Below are 17682 nucleotides of genomic sequence, written 5' to 3'. Positions count from 1 at the left end.
AAACATAAGTATATTTGATATACATCTTATTGATGTGTACTTTACTAGTGTTTATAGCAACCTCTCAGTATTTGATACTAGTTCAGTTGCTAAGATTAGTAACTCGAAACGGGAGTTGCAGAATAAACATAGACTAGTTAAGGGTGAAGTGACGATGTGTGTTGGAAGTGGTTCCAAGATTGATATGATCATCATCGCACACTCCCTATAATTTCGGGATTAGTGTTGAACCTAAATAAGTGTTATTTGGTGTTTGCGTTCAGCATGAATATGATTTGATCATGTTTATTGTAATACGATTATTCATTTAAGTAAGAGAATAAATTGTTGTTCTGTTTACATGAATAAAACCTTATATGATTACACACCCAATGAAAATAGTTCGTTGGATCTCGATCGTAGTGATACACATAATCATAATATTGAAACCAAAAGATGCAAAGTTAATAATGATAGTGCAACTTATTTGTGGCACTGTCGTTTAGGTCATATTGGTGTAAAGCGCATGAAGAAACTCCATGCTGATGGGATTTTGGAATCACTTGATTATGAATCACTTGGTGCTTGCGAACCATGCCTCATGGGCAAGATGACTAAGACTCCGTTCTTCAGAACAATGGAGCGAGCAACAGATTTGTTGGAAATCATACATACTAATGTATGTGGTCCGATGAATATTGAGGCTCGCGACATGTATCATTATTTTCTGATCTTCACAGATGATTTGAGCAGATATGAGTATATCTACTTGATGAAACATAAGTCTGAAACATTTGAAAAGTTCAAAGAATTTCAGAGTGAAGTGAAAAATCATCGTAACAAGAAAATAAAGTTTCTACGATCTGACCGTAGAGAAGAGTATTTGAGTTACAAGTTTGGTCTTCAATTAAAACAATGTGAAATAATTTCACTACTCACGCCACCTAGAACATCATAGTGTAATGGTGTGTCCGAACGTCATAACCATACTTTATTAGATATAGTGCGATCTAAGATGTCTCTTACCGATCTACCACTATCGTTTTGGGGTTATGCATTAGAGACAGCTGCATTCACGTTAAATAGGGCACCATCTAAGTCCGTTGAGACGACACAATCTGAACTGTGGTTTGGCAAGAAACCAAAGTTGTCGTTTCTTAAAGTTTGGGGTTGTGATGCTTATATGAAAAGTTTCATCCTAATAAGCTCAAACCCAAATCGGAGAAATATGTCTTCATAGGATATCCAAAGGAAACTATTGGATACACCTTCTATCACAGATCCGAAGGCAAGACTTTTGTTGCTAAATTCGGAAACTTTCTAGAGAAGGAGTTTCTCTCGAAAGAAGTGAGTGGGAGGAAAGTAGAAAACTTGATAAGGTAATTGTACCTTCTCCCTTATTGGAAAGTAATTCATCACAGAAATCTGTTCTTGTGACTACTACACCAATTAGTGAGGAAGATAATGATGATGATCATGTAACTTCAGATCAAGTTACTATCGAATCTCGTAGGTAAACCAGAGTAAGATCCGCACCAGAGTGGTACGGTAATCCTGTTCTGGAAGTCATGTTACTAGACCATGACGAACTTGCGAACTATGAGGAAGCGATGATGAGCCCAGATTCCGCGAAATGGTTTGAGGCCATGAAATCTGAGATATGATCCATGTATGAGAACAAAGTATGGACTTTGATGGATTTGCCCGATGATCGGCAAGCCATAAAAATAAATGGATCTTCAAGAGGAAGACGGACGCTGATAGTAGTGTTATTATCTACAAAGCTAGAATTGTCGCAAAAGGTTTTTCGACAAGTTCAAGGTGTTGACTATGATGAGAGATTCTCACTCGTATCTATGCTTAAGTCTGTTCGAATCATGTTAGCAATTGCCACATTTTATGAAATCTGGCAAATGGATAAACAAAACTAAATTCCTTAATGGATTTATTGAAGAAGAGTTGTATACGATGCAACTAAAAGGTTTTGTCAATCTGAAAGGTACTAACAAAATGTGCAAGCTCCAGCGATCCATCTGTGAACTGGTGCAAGCATCTCGGAGTTGGAATATACGCTTTGATGAGTTGATCAAAGCATATAGTCTTATACAGACTTGCGGTGAAGCCTGTATTTGCAAGAAAGTGAGTGGGAGCACTACGGCATTTCTGATAAGTATATGTGAATGACATATTGTTGATCGGAAATAATGTAGAATTATTCTGTAAAGCATAAAGGAGTGTTTGAAAGGAGTTTTTCAAAGAAAGACTTCGGTGAAGCTGCTTACATATTGAGCTTCAAGATCTATAGAGATAGATCAAGACGCTTGATAAGTTTTTTCAATGAGTACATACCTTGACAAGATTTTGAAGTAATTCAAAATGGAGCAGTCAAAGAAAGAGTTCTTGCCTGTATTACAAGGTGTGAAGTTGAGTAAGACTCAAAGCCCGACCACGGCAGAAGATAGAAAGAGAATTAAAGTCATTCCCTATGCCTTGGCCATAGGTTCTATAAAGTATGTCATGCTGTGTACCAGATCTATTGTATACCCTGCACTGATTTGGCAAGGGAGTACAATAGTGATCTAGGAGTAGATCACTGGACAGCGGTCAGAATTATCCTTAGTGAAATAAGGATATGTTTCTCGATTATGGACGTGACAAAAAGGGTTCGTCGTAAAGGGTTACGTCGATGCAAGTTTTTGACACTGATCTAGAAGACTCTAAGTCTCGGTCTAGATACATATTGAAAGTGGGAGCAATTATCTGGAGTAGCTCCAAGCAGAGCATTGTTGACATAGAAATTTGCAAAATACATGCGGATCTGAATATGGCAGACCCGTTGACTAAGATTCTCTCACAAGCAAAACATGATCACACCTTAGTACTCTTTGGGTGTTAATCACATAGCAATGTGAACTAGATTACTGAATCTAGTAAACCCTTTGGGTATTGGTCACATGGCGATGAGAACTATGGGTGTTAATCACATGATGATGTGAACTATCGAAGTTAATCACATGGTGATGTGATCTAGATTATTGACTCTAGTGCAAGTGGGAGACTGAAGGAAATATGCCCTAGAGGCAATAATAAAGTTATTATTTATTTCCTTATTTCATGATAAATGTTTATTATTCATGCTATAATTGTATAACCGGAAACATAATACATGTGTGAATACATAGACAAACAGAGTGTCACTAGTATGCCTCTACTTGACTAGCTCGTTAATCAAAGATGGTTATGTTTCCTAACCATAGACAAAGAGTTGTTATTTGATTAACGGGATCACATCATTAGGTGAATGATCTGATTGACATGACCCATTCCATTAGCTTAGCACCCGATCGTTTAGTATGTTGCTATTGCTTTCTTCATGACTTATACATGTTCCTATGACTATGAGATTATGCAACTCCCGTTTGTCGGAGGAACACTTTGTGTGCTACCAAACGTCACAACGTAAATGGGTGATTATAAAGGAGCTCTACAGGTGTCTCCAAAGGTAAATGTTGGGTTGGCGTATTTCGAGATTAGGATTTGTCACTCCGATTGTCGGAGAGGTATCTCTGGGCCCTCTCGGTAATGCACATCACTTAAGCCTTGCAAGCATTGCAACTAATGAGTTAGTTGCGAGATGATGTATTACGGAACGAGTAAAGAGACTTGCCGGTAACGAGATTGAACTAGGTATTGGATACCGACGATCAAATCCCGGGCAAGTAACATACCGATGACAAAGGGAACAACTTATGTTGTTATGCGGTCTGACCGATAAAGATCTTCGTAGAATATGTAGGAGCCAATATGGGCATCCAGGTCCTGCTATTGGTTATTGACCGGAGACGTGTCTCGGTCATGTCTACATTGTTCTCGAACCCGTAGGGTCCGCACGCTTAAGGTTTCGATGACAGTTATATTATGAGTTTATGAGTTTTGATGTACTGAAGGAGTTCGGAGTCCCGGATGAGATCGGGGACATGACGAGGAGTCTCGAAATGGTCGAGACGTAAAGATTGATATATTGGACGACTATATTCGGACATCGGAAAGATTCCGAGTGATTCGGGTATTTTTCGGAGTACCGGGTAGTTACGGGAGAAGCAATGGGCCTTGATGGGCTTTAGTGGGAAGAGGAGAAAGGGCCAAGGGGCTGCTGCGCCCCCCCTCCCCTCTGGTCCGATTTGGACTAGGGAAAAGGGGGCCGGCCACCTTTCCTTCTCCTCCACTTCCTTCTCCCTTCCTCCCCTCTTGGTGGACTCCTACTAGGACTTGGAGTCCTAGTAGGACTCCACATCCTGGCCGCACCAAGCCTTGGCCGGCCTCCTCCTCCTTCATCCTTTATATACTGAGGCAAGGGGCACCCCATAGACACACAAGTTGATCCACGTGATCTTATTCTTAGCCGTGTGCGGCGCCCCCAGCCACCATAATCCTCGATAATATTGTAGCGGTGCTTAGGCGAAGCCCTGCAGCAGTAGTACATCAAGATCGTCACCACGCCGTCATACTGACGGAACTCGTCCCCGACACTTTGCTGGATCGGAGTCCGGGGATCGTCATCGAGCTGAACGTGTGCTAGAACTCGGAGGTGCCGTAGTTTCGGTGCTTGATCGGTCGGATCATGGAGACGTACGACTACATCAACCAAACGCTTTCGTTGTCGATCTACCAGGTATGTAGATCATACTCCCCCTCTCGTTGCTATGCATCACCATGATCTTGCGTGTGCGTAGAATTTTTTTGAAATTACTACATTCCCCAACAATGTCATGATCGCCGGCAGCAAAATTTTTAAACACGATAAGTTTGTTTACATCTTACCTCGTAAGAGGAAAACATCAATACCCCCCCCAACAACAAGATGTGTTTTCTCGTGGTTCATGTTGTTCTCCTCTTACGAGGTAAGAAGCAAACAAACTTATCATGATTAAAATGTTTGCTGACGGCGAAAGTGCGCTGAATAGGTTAGGGCGATAACGCATGCGATGTTCATTTACTTATACTGACGATGTTTTTTTGCATGGTGGCACAATGCACGCGATGATCTACCCGCTCATGGTGCAACATCAGGTATCGTATGTTGTTTGCAACAATGCGCCCATGAAGCCTCGTCTACGTGTGTTAGTTCTGCTGGTTCTTCGGTGCACCCTTTCCAAAAAGGGGATGTTTTTACTCAAGGGTTTTGTGCTGTATAGCGGGGGGGGGGGGGGGGTGTCAGGGGGGTTGGTGTGCTTTGTGGTAGGGTCCCCTCCCCAACCCTCAACGAGAACTCCCATTCTTCCAAACAAGGAGGGATCCCGGTTGTCTATTCATCTCAATAGACTATGGCAGGATCGACTTGACAATTTTTATTTAATAACAAGAAAATAAACAAAAAGGAATTTCGCAAAAATGAATGGAGGAAAGATTTGATTTAGGTCGTTTTAAAGTTAAGGTCTCCTTTTGTACATCCAGATCCCGGGGGAACCCCTGCTTATTTTTCCGGCCCGAGAAACCATGGGCGGGATTTACAGTGTACACTTAGGAGACCCATCTGGGTGAGGGACGATCGGCTCTCCCCATGGCCTCTTACTGGGTGAGATGCCCACGCCCCTGATGGTCTGTCAAGGGAAACCCTACTTCGCTGGTTCTTGTGACCCCAAGGCGCCGGGATATAAGTACAACGCGAGCTTCTCTCCCTAGCGCGACGAAACTCCGGCCGCGCTTTCCCTATCCGCCTGTGGTAAGCCCCCTCATCCTCTTCCCCTTGTTTCTTCATTTTATTGTCCAAATACCAACGATGATTTAACTGAGGATCTCAAGTGTGCAATGAAATCACCCCCTTGGTGGTTTATTGCCCGGGGTTTACCATCCCCAACAACAAAACTTAGCCCTAATTGTGAACCACCCCCGCAACGTCTCTTTCTCCAATATTTCTTTCATTTTCTTTTATTGTGTTCTCCATAACAGTCGAAAGAGGAAACTACTTGAGATGTAGCATGGATGATTCGGTGGTCCCAATGCTTCACTTCATACATCGGAGATGACGATGATATTCTTTCCCGCCATTAAACCGTTTTTCGCACCATTGAGAGCTACCGATTGACACTTCATCTCACTTCAGTGAACCAATCTATAATTCACATTTTTCAATGCCACACCACATGTTAGATCGCGTGGCTTGTAATGATCGTCGGCACCAAACCTTTTAATCCCGATATTTGTTTACTTCTTACCTCATCTACACGTGTTAGTTCTGACGTTTTTTGGTGCACTCTTTTCATAAACGCGGTGCCTTCACTCAAGGGATTTGTGCTGTATCAGGGGGACGAGGTGGGGTGTGTGTTCGGGGTGGGTGTGGTTGGTGGTGAGGTCCCCCACCCATCCCCTCGGTGGGAACTCCCATTCTCCCAAACAAGGATGGATGCCGATTGTCTGTTCATATCAATAGTCTATGGTGGAGTCGAATTGACAATTTTGCACACGACGTGGCATGACAACATCATCAGTAGCCATATTTTCTTTGCTCAAATACTTGTTTTTTTCCTAACACGCCTGAAACAATTCATATCTGTCCCTGTTTTAATATTCATTGTTTTTGTTTTCTCATTCGTCTCATCGCAGTTCAGCACCGTGGGGGAAAAGGAAACAGTGTCTTTCTCTACAACATGACACGATATTTTCATTTTCCACCAACACACAAGCAACTTAGGATTAGGACACACATCGTAATTGACATAAACCGTCCAACATAATTGTGGTAATGAGATATTACCATGCATGCACACACTCAGCACACTAACTGTAGCTATACGCGCTCGTGGTCCTCACCACGAGCACACTTTAGGTGATGGATGCAGACATAAACCTTCCAACATATTTTTGTGGTAATGAGATATTACCATGCATGCACACACTCAGCACACCAATGTTTAGTTATACGCGCATGTGCTCCTCACCACACACACGAGCACGCTTTAGCGGATGGCTGCAGACTTCATCTTCTCCATCGGATTCAGTATTTGTGATCCTCTCCGCAGCAGAGTTTTCACCGTCATCCACCTCCCCTGAACCAAGCTCAACCAGCTCGCTTATCTCATCTGGATCGTGCTCGCCAAACCCCTCCTCCTGACATGCATTGTTTGCAACGACTTCGCCCCCCCCCCCCCCCCCCCTTGCTGCCACGGTTTCGTCGATCACGACGGCCTGCAGGTTAGCAGTTTAAATCCAAGGTTCAGATGATGTACAGAAGCTTTGGTGTGTTTTGGGGGCAATCATTTGCAAAACTTGTCTCCGCCTGATCACCCATAGGTGCACTTTGCTGTGCATTGCAGCTCAGAGCATCCGATGCAGCATGAACTTCTGGGGGTGGCATCAGCTGGGATGGATCCTAAAAAGCAGTTTCAGATTCAACCACGGGACTGGGAGCAAACAGGATTTGTTTTCACAATAACGGAAGCCACATATTTCACTTACCTCTTCAGAGCTGGTCAACGGAGTTGCCGTGTGATCAAGAAGACTTGCTGACACGGATCCAAGGTCGTCGCTCACCACCGGCGCCATGGCTGCTCCGCCGAGCTGCTTGAACCTTGAAGTACATCAGACGATCTGTTTTTGGGTACAGCTCTCCCCTGTCCACGCCATTAAGTACAGCGAGGCCAACCTAGCGGAAGCGCCATCCGCGGTTTGAATTTTGAAACCACGGCCGCATACGCGTGCTCACATGAGGGCACAAACATGGACACGTGTGAAGACTCATTTAAGTTCCTAACGGCTCCCCATATGTTCAAAAATGCCAGCCGGGAAGCACTCACATTCGCCGATTTCATTTCCAAACTCAGGCACTTGTGGCCAAACATCCGTCATGGGGGATTTGGGCGGTCAAATGACGTCGCACAGCGCGGTCATCTACGGGTTTACAGAGCGGCCGAAAACGCAAGATGATGCTATACGTTCATTGTTCAGACACAGCATACAGTTCTGAAGGGCCCAACATCTATCTAGCCATTTCACAATGAAGGACCGTACAGTCCTTGTGGATTTCTACATAGGTCTCGGTTCAAACATAACAGATTATTCAGAACAGAGGTTACAGTCAGTACAAGCAAATATGGAAATTCATAAAAATGCAACACAGTTGGAAAAATCCACCAGTACTCTACGTCTACATGGTTGCAACGTAAATTGTATCATGCGTTGGGCACGAGCGGCCTAGTGCACGAGGTGCGCCGGTGCCCTGTGACACCGCAATTCTTGCAAGTGGCAGGCTTGCGAGGTTGTTTAGGAACATCACCGCGATCTGGACATGTAGTCCTCTTGTGCCCTGGAAGCTTACATATACTGCAGAATCTCGTCCTCTTGCTCAGGCCTTCATACGGTGCTTTCTCTCTGCTTGAGCATGGTCTACCTACACCTCGTTTTTTTGCTGCAGCTGACAGTACAGCGAGCGCATCCCAGTTGCCAGATGCGGTTACGCTGTTCTCATTTGCGGCCACCTCCGGATCGATGCTTCCCACCGCCATTACTGAGCCATTTTTCTTTTTGCTTGCTTCTGCAACTATCCTATCCTCAATTCCAAGACCATCTCTGTTTTCAGCTAACGGAGATGCCTCAACGATCAGGTCTTTTACCTTTGTTAGTACTAGCTCGTAGGCAGCTACCGACGAGTCTCCAATCCTCACGAGTTCCATAGCATGCAGGTACAGAGTCGAACTCCGACAGGTTAAGGACTGATTAGCAGCTTGATCTTTCTGGAAGTGAGCAATGTGTTGTGGCAATATGTCCCTAGCATCTTTTGTCCACCTTTTTAGAATGTGCCGTTTAGGTATCTCCTGCACGCCAATGTGGTCCATCACCTGATTCAACGTGAAAAGCTAGTTAGTTAGTCCACATGATTGTTACCAAATTTTTTTGTGGCACCAGTTATTATGTAGTTGAGCAGAGAGTCCAAATAACCTTTAATGCATGGCAACAAAGCATCCCCATGTGTGCATACTGCCCGCATTCACAATCAAACCACTCCCCATCGTCGGATATGGTCACCACATATTCAACCTTGCTCCACCTTTCCCGTTTTTCGGCGTCATTGTGCCTTGCAATGTATTTCTTTTTCCTCTCCACTTCTTCAACTTGGTAAGATCCACCCTCATACAGATTTTCACCAAATATTTCAAACATCTTTCGTGTATAAACCTTACTTGCGTGCCTTTCGATAGCAATGTTTGTCCTCATGACAGCACCACTCTGTGACAGGACCAAACAAAAAAAATAGATAAGTTAGTCTTTGCTTCTATCGAGTAGAATCACACACTCTACAAAAACACAAGTAAAGCTAGCTCACAATCCTTGTTCTTTTTTCCTGGTAGCTTTCATCTGATTCACGGTCGAATTGAAGCCTCATGTACTGACGCACGAATACATGCATTGGGCTAGCTGGCGGCATGTAAATCTTAAGCATGTTGTTGGCGCTCTCGCTACGCTGAGTGCTGGTCATTTTTGCACAGAACACTCCCTTGAAGTATGGCTTAGCCCACTTGTGTCGTATCTCGTACAGGTTTGTCATGTAATTGTGGGATTTCAGATTATATTTCTCTACAAGTGAACCCCATGCCATCTCAAATTCCTCCACGCTTATCATGTGATTCACCACTTTGTGGAACTCAGCCCTGAACTCGCTCTTGCTTGTGTACAGAGGGCCAAGGCTTTCTTTTGCCTTTTTAAGCACATGCCACTTGCACCACCTGTGGACAGTATTAGGGAGCTCGCTTTGGATTGCTATCTCCATGGCTCGTGCTTGGTCTACAAATTGTACAACATATTAGAACAGACTCAAATATGTGAAATTATCTAATAATAGACACCAGGAAATGCATTTTTTTGCTTAGATTGGCACAAACCTGTCAATATTGTCTGCGGGTGTTTCCCGCCCATCATGTTGATGAACTCAGAAAATACCCATTGGAAGCTCTCTACTTGTTCATCGCGCATCAGCACTCCAGCTAGTATTATGCTTTGGAAGTGATTGTTCACTCCCACGAACAAACCAAATGGCATGTCATACAAGTTTGTCCGGTATGTTGTATCGAATGTGACAACATCGCCAAAGAACTTGTACTGCAGCTTGATGTTTCCATTTGTCCACATAAGGTTTTTTATTCTGCTTTCCTCGTCACCCTAGACCCTATATGTGAATTCCGGGTCGTTCTGCTGAATCTCTTTGAAGACGGCAAGGGTTTTGTTGACATCATCATCAGCTTGGTCTCTGCTTATTCTCCCGCACAGATTGCGCAATGACCTTTTTGTAAAAGGCACGCTCTGTGTTGATCCGAAGAAGCTCCCAACTATGCTATACACCTTGTTGAGGTTCAGATTGTTTTCCCTAAGCTGTTTCACGAGATCCTTTGTGTACACATCTGTGTGTTTGTGGGATGGCCAGTGAACCTTTTCCCCGCATGTAAGAGATAGCGAATGATTGTGGCTTGCCCGGTGCTCAGCAATGTACCATCCATTGTCTGCAGCTCTTAGTAACCTCACCATCGCAGGGCACTCGCAACGGCAAGATCTGCTATTCTGCTGCTCAAGTTTCCCCTGCAAACATTTTCTTTCACATGTCAGACAGTTCGATATGAAATTGCAGAGGTCACGATATTTCGCAAAAGTATATAAAAACAAGTGAGTTTCTTGTTGCTGACCGAGCATCCACAAACAATCTCTTGCATACATTTAGTCCTCTCAACATTGAGACGACTCTTGCCATATCGTATACCAAATCCAAGCTCCCACGAATATAGATTATAAAAATCATAAGCTTCCCCAAGGGAATCAAAACTCATCCCAATCTGCGGCTTTACTACACTTTCTGTAGGTTTGTCGGCATATCTCCTTATGGTTTCTTCCAATGGAGTTACTCTACCAGCACACGGAACTCTATCAAGGGGAGCGCGCCCAATTCGAAGCCTGAAATTTGAGGGAGGCTCACTTTTTAGTTTGTGAATGTTATATATTATCTCAGGAGTTTATCACTAGTCATGAAAAAATAAGACATTTTTCTATTTTTTGCATCACCATAGCTGACACTAATTTTTTCTGCAGAGGATTATCTACTACTCTACTGAAATTGTACCCATTTTGTAAAAAAATTCCATGATTCAGTTATGTACCTCCTCGTCCGCCCTGGTGCCTCTGGGTTAACCTTCCCAGTGGACTCAGCATATTTCGTTGGTGAGAGCGGCCTCTTGCAAGGGGATCTGACATGGTGAGTTGAAGCGCCGATATGACCAAATACACTTGCGGAAGATGAGTCGGCAGTTGCTCGCCGACCGCCGGACGTCCACCAGCACCAGCGGATCTGGCCGCTCAACGTCGGCGGTGACCTCATTCAGCGGAAATCTATGGATCCAGGGGGGGAAAACAAGAAGCAGTCAGCATTTTTCCATCGGTTGTTCATCTATGCGACCAGAAGAACAGAGTGGTCAGATATACGTCGTACCTGTCGACTGGATCTAGCAGAAATTCAAGCCCGTTCTGCAATTCTTCCGCACACATCGTCGCACTTCCCTCCTCTGCCATTTGTGGAACTTGCGCCGTCTTCACTTGGTAGGGTTTGGGATAATGGGGGGGGGGGGGGGGGGGGGGGCGTGGAGCGGAATTGCTCATTGTTGGGAGAAGACCGTCATATCTCTGGGTTGCCCCGCACCTGCCCAACGCATACATCATTTACTGCGGCGGTGACGGCGCCTTTTTCCATCAGACGGTGCCGTGCGTGTCTGTTCGGAGGACCACATTCTCGCAACGGAGCTGAGCCACGGACCGGCTCATTGCCATCACGGCACGCTCCTACAATGTGCCAGCCAGCTGTCGTACAGAACTGTTCACAACCGTATTCCGGCATCAGATTCGTTTTACCACGACCGTATTCTCTGATATGGCCCCACTAGCGCATATCTCTAGAAGTGGACCAATGAACATGATAAAGTGTTCAGCTGCTGCCGCTCTCAGTAACGCCGCTCTCATAAAACATTAACTACATGATTATTTTCCCATGAAGTTCTGTACACAGCTTACAATAAAATAGCTCGGTTCATCTACACTAATTTTTGCTCAGATCGATGGCGGCATGTGACAGAATGGTACACGTAGCCTAAGCAAGAGGATTGAGAAATCCAAAGTGGAAGGCAATACACCAACCATTAATCAACCAAGAATAGTCAAAAAATTAAGAGCATGTGCCATACTCATACCAAATGGAGAAAGATTGAAATGAGAAAATGTTTTTCCATGAAGGAACAAAATTAAGACAACATGAATGGATAAAGTAAGAGGATTGGTCCTTTGTAAAGAAGAACTGGGAAGGAAGTACAAATCTAACCTTGGAATGAGGATTGATTATTCTTGTCTATCATCCCAACAAAGCATTTTCTCAAAGCTTTCTCTGCAATGTAGCGCGCTAGCACTCTACAATGCAAAAAAAAAAATCATGAATATATTAGTATGTGAATGTGAATAAGATAAATAATATGAAGTCATGTATATGCATTAGATACTTGCTAGTGCCTGTGCCACCATCATCAGAACCCTTTAGTTAGGTTCAGAATATTTACTTTGAGTTGTAGCAGTCATCATCTATGCATAACCCAGTTTTAGGGGAAATACTTAAGAATGATGAGGAAAAAAATATCTATATAAGTAGCTCACATTTTAAAGCAGGCAGGTACACCTATTCCACAGCGGTTTAGTTTTAGGGAGCTTGTAAAACTAAAAGATATAAACTTTTTTAAACATGTACTGTCTTTGGGAAGCTTTAATAATGTAGTGTATTAAGTAAGAGGCAGGAGTTGTGGATGTTTGAAAAATAACCCCTGAAAGAAATATGTGTCTAAAAAGATAGGAAATCAAGGTGCTCATGTTACCTTTTGAAGGTAGAAAATCACATGTAAAGCAAGAAGTGAGATATAAGGGATCATATGCATTGATGCTTTTTTTATAGGGTGCACTACTAAAATACTATGGTATAGTGTGTACGCAAGTAATGGGCAACAATTGATACATGTAGATTATTATGTTAGAAGTATTTAGTATAATCAACCCACACAAAGTTACTGTTTTCTATCTAGTATAATGTCATACATGGAAACATGAAACTGGTATGGCTACAATCATTTAGACCTCTCTCTCTCCCTCTCCATGGCCCCTGATCTCTTTCTCATCATTGGTGATACAACATAAAGAGAACAACAACAACAACAACAACAACAACAAAGCCTTTAGTCCCAAACAAGTTGGGGTAGGCTAGAGGTGAAACCCATAAGATCTCGCAACCAACTGATGGCTCTGGCACATGGATAGCAAGCTTCCACGCACCCCTGTCCATAGCTAGCTCTTTGTCGATACTCCAATCCTTCAGGTCTCTCTTAACGGACTCCTCCCATGTCAAAATCGGTCGACCCCGCCCTGTCTTGACATTCTCCGCACGCTTTAGCCGTCCGCTATGCACTGGAGCTTCTGGAGGCCTGCGCTGAATATGCCCAAACAATCTCAAACGATATTGGACAAGCTTCTCCTCAATTGAATAAAGAGAAAAGAGAGACTAAAACACATGAGAGCTAGAGGATATACATTTTATCTACATTTTAAATATGTACAGAGAAGTAACCGTGGATGCCAATGTTAATGCAACAAGGAATCTAATGGTTTTCCAATGCATATAAGTAGCCTGATCAACATAGTTTCTGAATATATATGTAACTCATTTTATTGATTAGAGTAGCCATTGTATGAGGCAGTTTTGGATCTTCTGAATCTCAAGCAAAAAGATTGAAAACCAACTATTTCCTAAAATTACATATCAAAGAATATCCTATTTCAAATATAGATAAAGTAACATGCCAAAGCAAGCAAATTTAATAAATATGGGAGATTATTTATTTCCACAAGCTGAATCGAGCTCTTGACCAGCATTTTCTTACCATATAAGGAAGCTCATGTCTAGAGCCGCGGAAGTGCAAACGTCCAAAGATATAATATTGCGCAAAAGCCGCTAGGCAAGCTTTCATGGAGTACTCGGCGTTTCAACTGTTCAGAGATGAGACATCCAAATCTGGACATCGCGTCAGTATTATCTCAGCCTGCATAAAATGAATTAAAATGTATGAGAAAGATAAAATATTCCTGAGTTTTAGGAAGCTAAGAACCAATTAATATATTTTTGGGAAAGAAAGAAGTGTATAAAATTAGAATAACAGGGTGTAGTACAATCTCAATAAATAATTTAAGCTAGGAAAAAAAGAGTACATAATTCAGTCTGGTGTTTTTATTTCCATTCACAATTCATTGACATCAATTTATCTTCTCTCTTCCTTTGTGCGAGACTGCCGCTACATATTTAAGTCACATATGTACATGAGCTTTTTTACGCACATAACTAAACTAAGATCATGCTTTCGCTTTTAAATCCTGATTGGATGCTAGCATTTATTCCATGGCTCCAACATCAGTTAACCAGAAGGTTTGATACAATACAATCCATCATCGCTGCAGCAGCTGATACAATCAATTTATAATGTAAAATGGATGGATCAAGCACAAAAAGGCCATGAAAGTACACACATGCATAGATTCACCACCATTTGGAGAAAAAAATTTCATCCACCACTCTCTGGAAAATTCCTTACTTACCGCGGCTTAGTGGTGACGAACACTTCCAGCCTTGGACATCCTCCAACTCAGATGTGACAAAAGACCGGCTCATTGTGGAACCGTCGCTCCCAATAGCACAGGAGCTTCCGTGACTCCATCCCCCTCCTGTAGAGTCGCTGTTCTTGAGCAGGCCCAAGTTGGCGGCAGCCCCATCACCTAAACAAATTGAACTGTTAATGATCCAAATCATAGGTACCAATAGTAACTCAAAATGGCAGCAACGAACGCACTGGTGAATCTGAAGCCATTGAAAGAAATTAGTGAAATTCAAAAGAATAAATCTGGGACATCTCTCTGAAGTATCTTAGTATGATCCAAAATGTCTGAGAACAAAAACAATGTTGAAATGGAAATTACCCCAAATCTGCAGGTACATGTTGCTAACAACAAATTGCATGACTTATAAAATACATCAACTATCTCACAAGCTATCAGGACTTCCGAATCATAATGAGTTTCACATTTAGTGTACATGAAGAGTCCAACCTATTAATATATGATCTAGAAAAGTATACATGCACATTAACTTAAGTACTCTCAATCAAACTAAGAAATTGAATTCACAAACATGGGATTATAGAGAACCCGTCAATAATAAAGAATGTTTCGGGTTTAAAAATAAGGATGATCAGGACAAACCTGCGTAAACACGTTTTAGAATGTATCTCAGTGTCTGAGTATATTCATCATTGGACATCTCCTTGATAGTTTCCAAATTTCTCGTGCATCGCCTAGACAGAGCTTGGGGGAGGCTCTCTTCCTCTCATATGCATCTCTTTCCTGATGAAATTATGAAAGCATATGATAAAACAATGTTAAGAAAATAAAACATTTGCAGACGTCTTTTGTGCAAGTATCTCAACTGTAACTAAGGGTGAGTTGGAAACAACATGTCTCTTACCTTGTTGTCAGGGATAGCTAGCGCCTAGTAAACAAAAATGATTTCAGTTGGAAAACATAATTTCTGGTGAAGTAGCATGATATTTGCAACCAGTCTGATTTGCTTCTATGTATTTTATTGAAGAAGAAAATCTACACCAGCACCAACCAGAACGTGGGAACGAAAAAGAAAACGCAAAACTGTGTTGGTCATTGCCATAGCTGCAAGTCAATGAATTCTAAGATATTCTCCAATCAAGAGATACACCACCGTACATGCAATGCAAGCTACAATCATTATCATCTCCGAACGATCTTAATTCACAAAAGGAGTCTATTCACCATTAGTCAGTAGAAACGAGATACAAGTCTTATGCGCTAAGTAACATGATGGAAAATTAGATGCCAACCATTTATGTGATATTCAAACTTACTATATATTCCAAATTGCAAAAGAAAAAACTTTAGACAAAAGCCTGCATGATTACCGTCTAGATCTCATATAAAAATTTATTCAGAAGCCTAGAGCGGTGATTACTGAATAGTACTAATGCTAGTGTAGAGAGTATTAACTTGTTGTGAAAACGGAAGAGGATATGGCCAAGAGTTTGTTGCGCCCAAAGGGTATGGCATCCTCCCGTGGCCGACAGCGACGTGCAGCGCCCTGGATCCACCGTCCATAGCGACCTCCTTGACGCGACAGTTCCCGCCGTCCAGCGCGCGCTCAATGCCTGGGAAAAAAATCCCGCCCAAATCAGGATCCAGCGCAAAAAAAAAACAGACTCCCAAATCAGAGGCGATGCAGGGCAAAATCCATGATGCGGCCGTGGTGGCACCAATCTCTGCCGGGGAAGAAAAGAACGGCGCAATCGCGTAAGAAGGGCCAGCCGCTTGACCCGATGCCTGCGAGGTCGTCGCTTTCCTCGACGTGACCCTCCATGCGATTAACGCGACCATGCCCTGCCGCGGCGTCCATGGGAATCCGCCATGGAGGAGATCGGAGCCAACGGCGGCGCCGCTTACTCGAGGGGATCAAGAGGACGGCGGCGGCGACGGAAGGGGATCGAGAGGAACGATGTTCCTCCTGCGGGGTGGTTTTCTTGGGGGTGCATGCGTGGGGTGGGGTGAGGTGGGGTGGGAGGTGGGCGAAGGTTAACCGACGAAAAAACCCGAACAAAAGTGGTGGGACAAAAATTGACCGGCGGAGACTACCAACTGCTCCATTAGGAGTAGAGATAAGTTGTGTGCATTTGATAAAAAAAGGAAAGCGCCCCTATTTTTTTATTAATGAAGGGTCCCCTCTCCCCCCGGTTTTCATTAAGGCCTCGTTTGGCCAGGAAGGTTTCCAAGCTGAAGGGGCCGGGGATTTGGTAAATTCGTTTCCTTCACCAAATTCCCACCAAACCTCTTCCTCCTCTCAAACCCCTTTCTCATGGGTGATACCGAATGTTTGTCACGTATAAATTGGGGATTTTACTCAAGCTTATTTTTACCATATATAAATGGCTAATGACTCTTCACAACCTACAATTTCACTCCATAAAAGCACATAACACGTCAAAATAAATCCAATCTTTACTACAACTACTGGAAGCAAAACAAATCTTTTATTGCTAAAAGGACATAGTCCATCCCTAGCTTCAGTGGCATATGAACAAAGAGCATCAGAGGCAAGTAAGCATCAGGATGCAAATCAAACACCCATTTGCTGAACACCACCACAATCTACTTAACACCACGGTCATTTTGCATGACTTTCAATCAAATAAAACGATAATATATCATCTGGGCTAAAGAAAGAGAATCGTGACAACAGTTTCTCATAGCAGTTCACGACAAAAGTTCATTTTTTTTTTCATTTTGAGTGGCAACAACACTCGATATCATGTTACTCTTATCATTTCGTCCGCCTTGCCTTCACTTTGCACTCTTGGGAGTGAGCTTCTTCCTTGGCTGAAAATAAAATTTGATCATCCTTTTTTGTTGGACCAAAAAGTATAAAATCATGAGCTTGCGGTGTATATAATAAGTAATAACACAACAAATTGCAGCTGAATGAAAATATATAAAGCGTCAGCTAGCTTATTACTACTAGATACTAGTAACCATCCATAGCTAGTTGATGTAAAAGTCCACCTGGCTACTTTCTAG

General features: G+C 42.9%; 1 protein-coding gene and 1 long non-coding RNA gene across 3 annotated transcripts; both read right to left on the bottom strand.

The window, feature by feature from the left end:
* Positions 1-7939: 7939 nt before the first annotated feature.
* Positions 7940-11824, bottom strand: LOC123103704 (protein FAR1-RELATED SEQUENCE 5). 2 transcript variants are annotated; one of them, XM_044525372.1, is made up of 8 exons: positions 11737-11824; positions 11447-11534; positions 11118-11346; positions 10650-10914; positions 9855-10545; positions 9299-9756; positions 8914-9201; positions 7940-8813 (listed from the first exon to the last, which is right to left on the bottom strand). In XM_044525372.1, the coding sequence occupies exons 5-8, from the start codon at positions 10099-10101 to the stop codon at positions 8148-8150; spliced, it is 1659 nt and encodes a 552-aa protein (XP_044381307.1). In that variant the 5' UTR covers positions 10102-10545; positions 10650-10914; positions 11118-11346; positions 11447-11534; positions 11737-11824; the 3' UTR covers positions 7940-8147. The 2 variants fall into 2 exon arrangements, with proteins under 2 accessions (XP_044381307.1, XP_044381308.1); XM_044525373.1 differs by lacking the exon at positions 10650-10914.
* Positions 11825-13741: 1917 nt separating this feature from the next.
* On the bottom strand, positions 13742-16614 carry LOC123103705 (uncharacterized). The gene is made up of 4 exons (XR_006449939.1): positions 16105-16614; positions 15292-15432; positions 14632-14808; positions 13742-14081 (listed from the first exon to the last, which is right to left on the bottom strand). It is a non-coding gene; the product is annotated as an uncharacterized lncRNA (long non-coding RNA).
* Positions 16615-17682: the final 1068 nt, after the last annotated feature.

Source organism: Triticum aestivum, chromosome 5A (genome assembly GCF_018294505.1).
Source record: "Triticum aestivum cultivar Chinese Spring chromosome 5A, IWGSC CS RefSeq v2.1, whole genome shotgun sequence".
In the NCBI taxonomy this organism is placed as follows: Eukaryota; Viridiplantae; Streptophyta; class Magnoliopsida; order Poales; family Poaceae; genus Triticum; species Triticum aestivum.
This window is presented reverse-complemented; position numbering and strand designations above follow the sequence as displayed.

Bases quoted from the DNA above. Each gene is read 5' to 3' on its own strand.
- LOC123103704 (XM_044525372.1), bottom strand. From the start codon at position 10,101: ATGTGGACAAATGGAAACATCAAGCTGCAGTACAAGTTCTTTGGCGAT. The intron at 9,757-9,854 runs GTTTGTGCCAAT...TACAATTTGTAG, and splicing joins CCCGCAGACAATATTGACAG to ACCAAGCACGAGCCATGGAG. The intron at 9,202-9,298 runs GTGAGCTAGCTT...GTCCTGTCACAG, and splicing joins AGGAAAAAAGAACAAGGATT to AGTGGTGCTGTCATGAGGAC.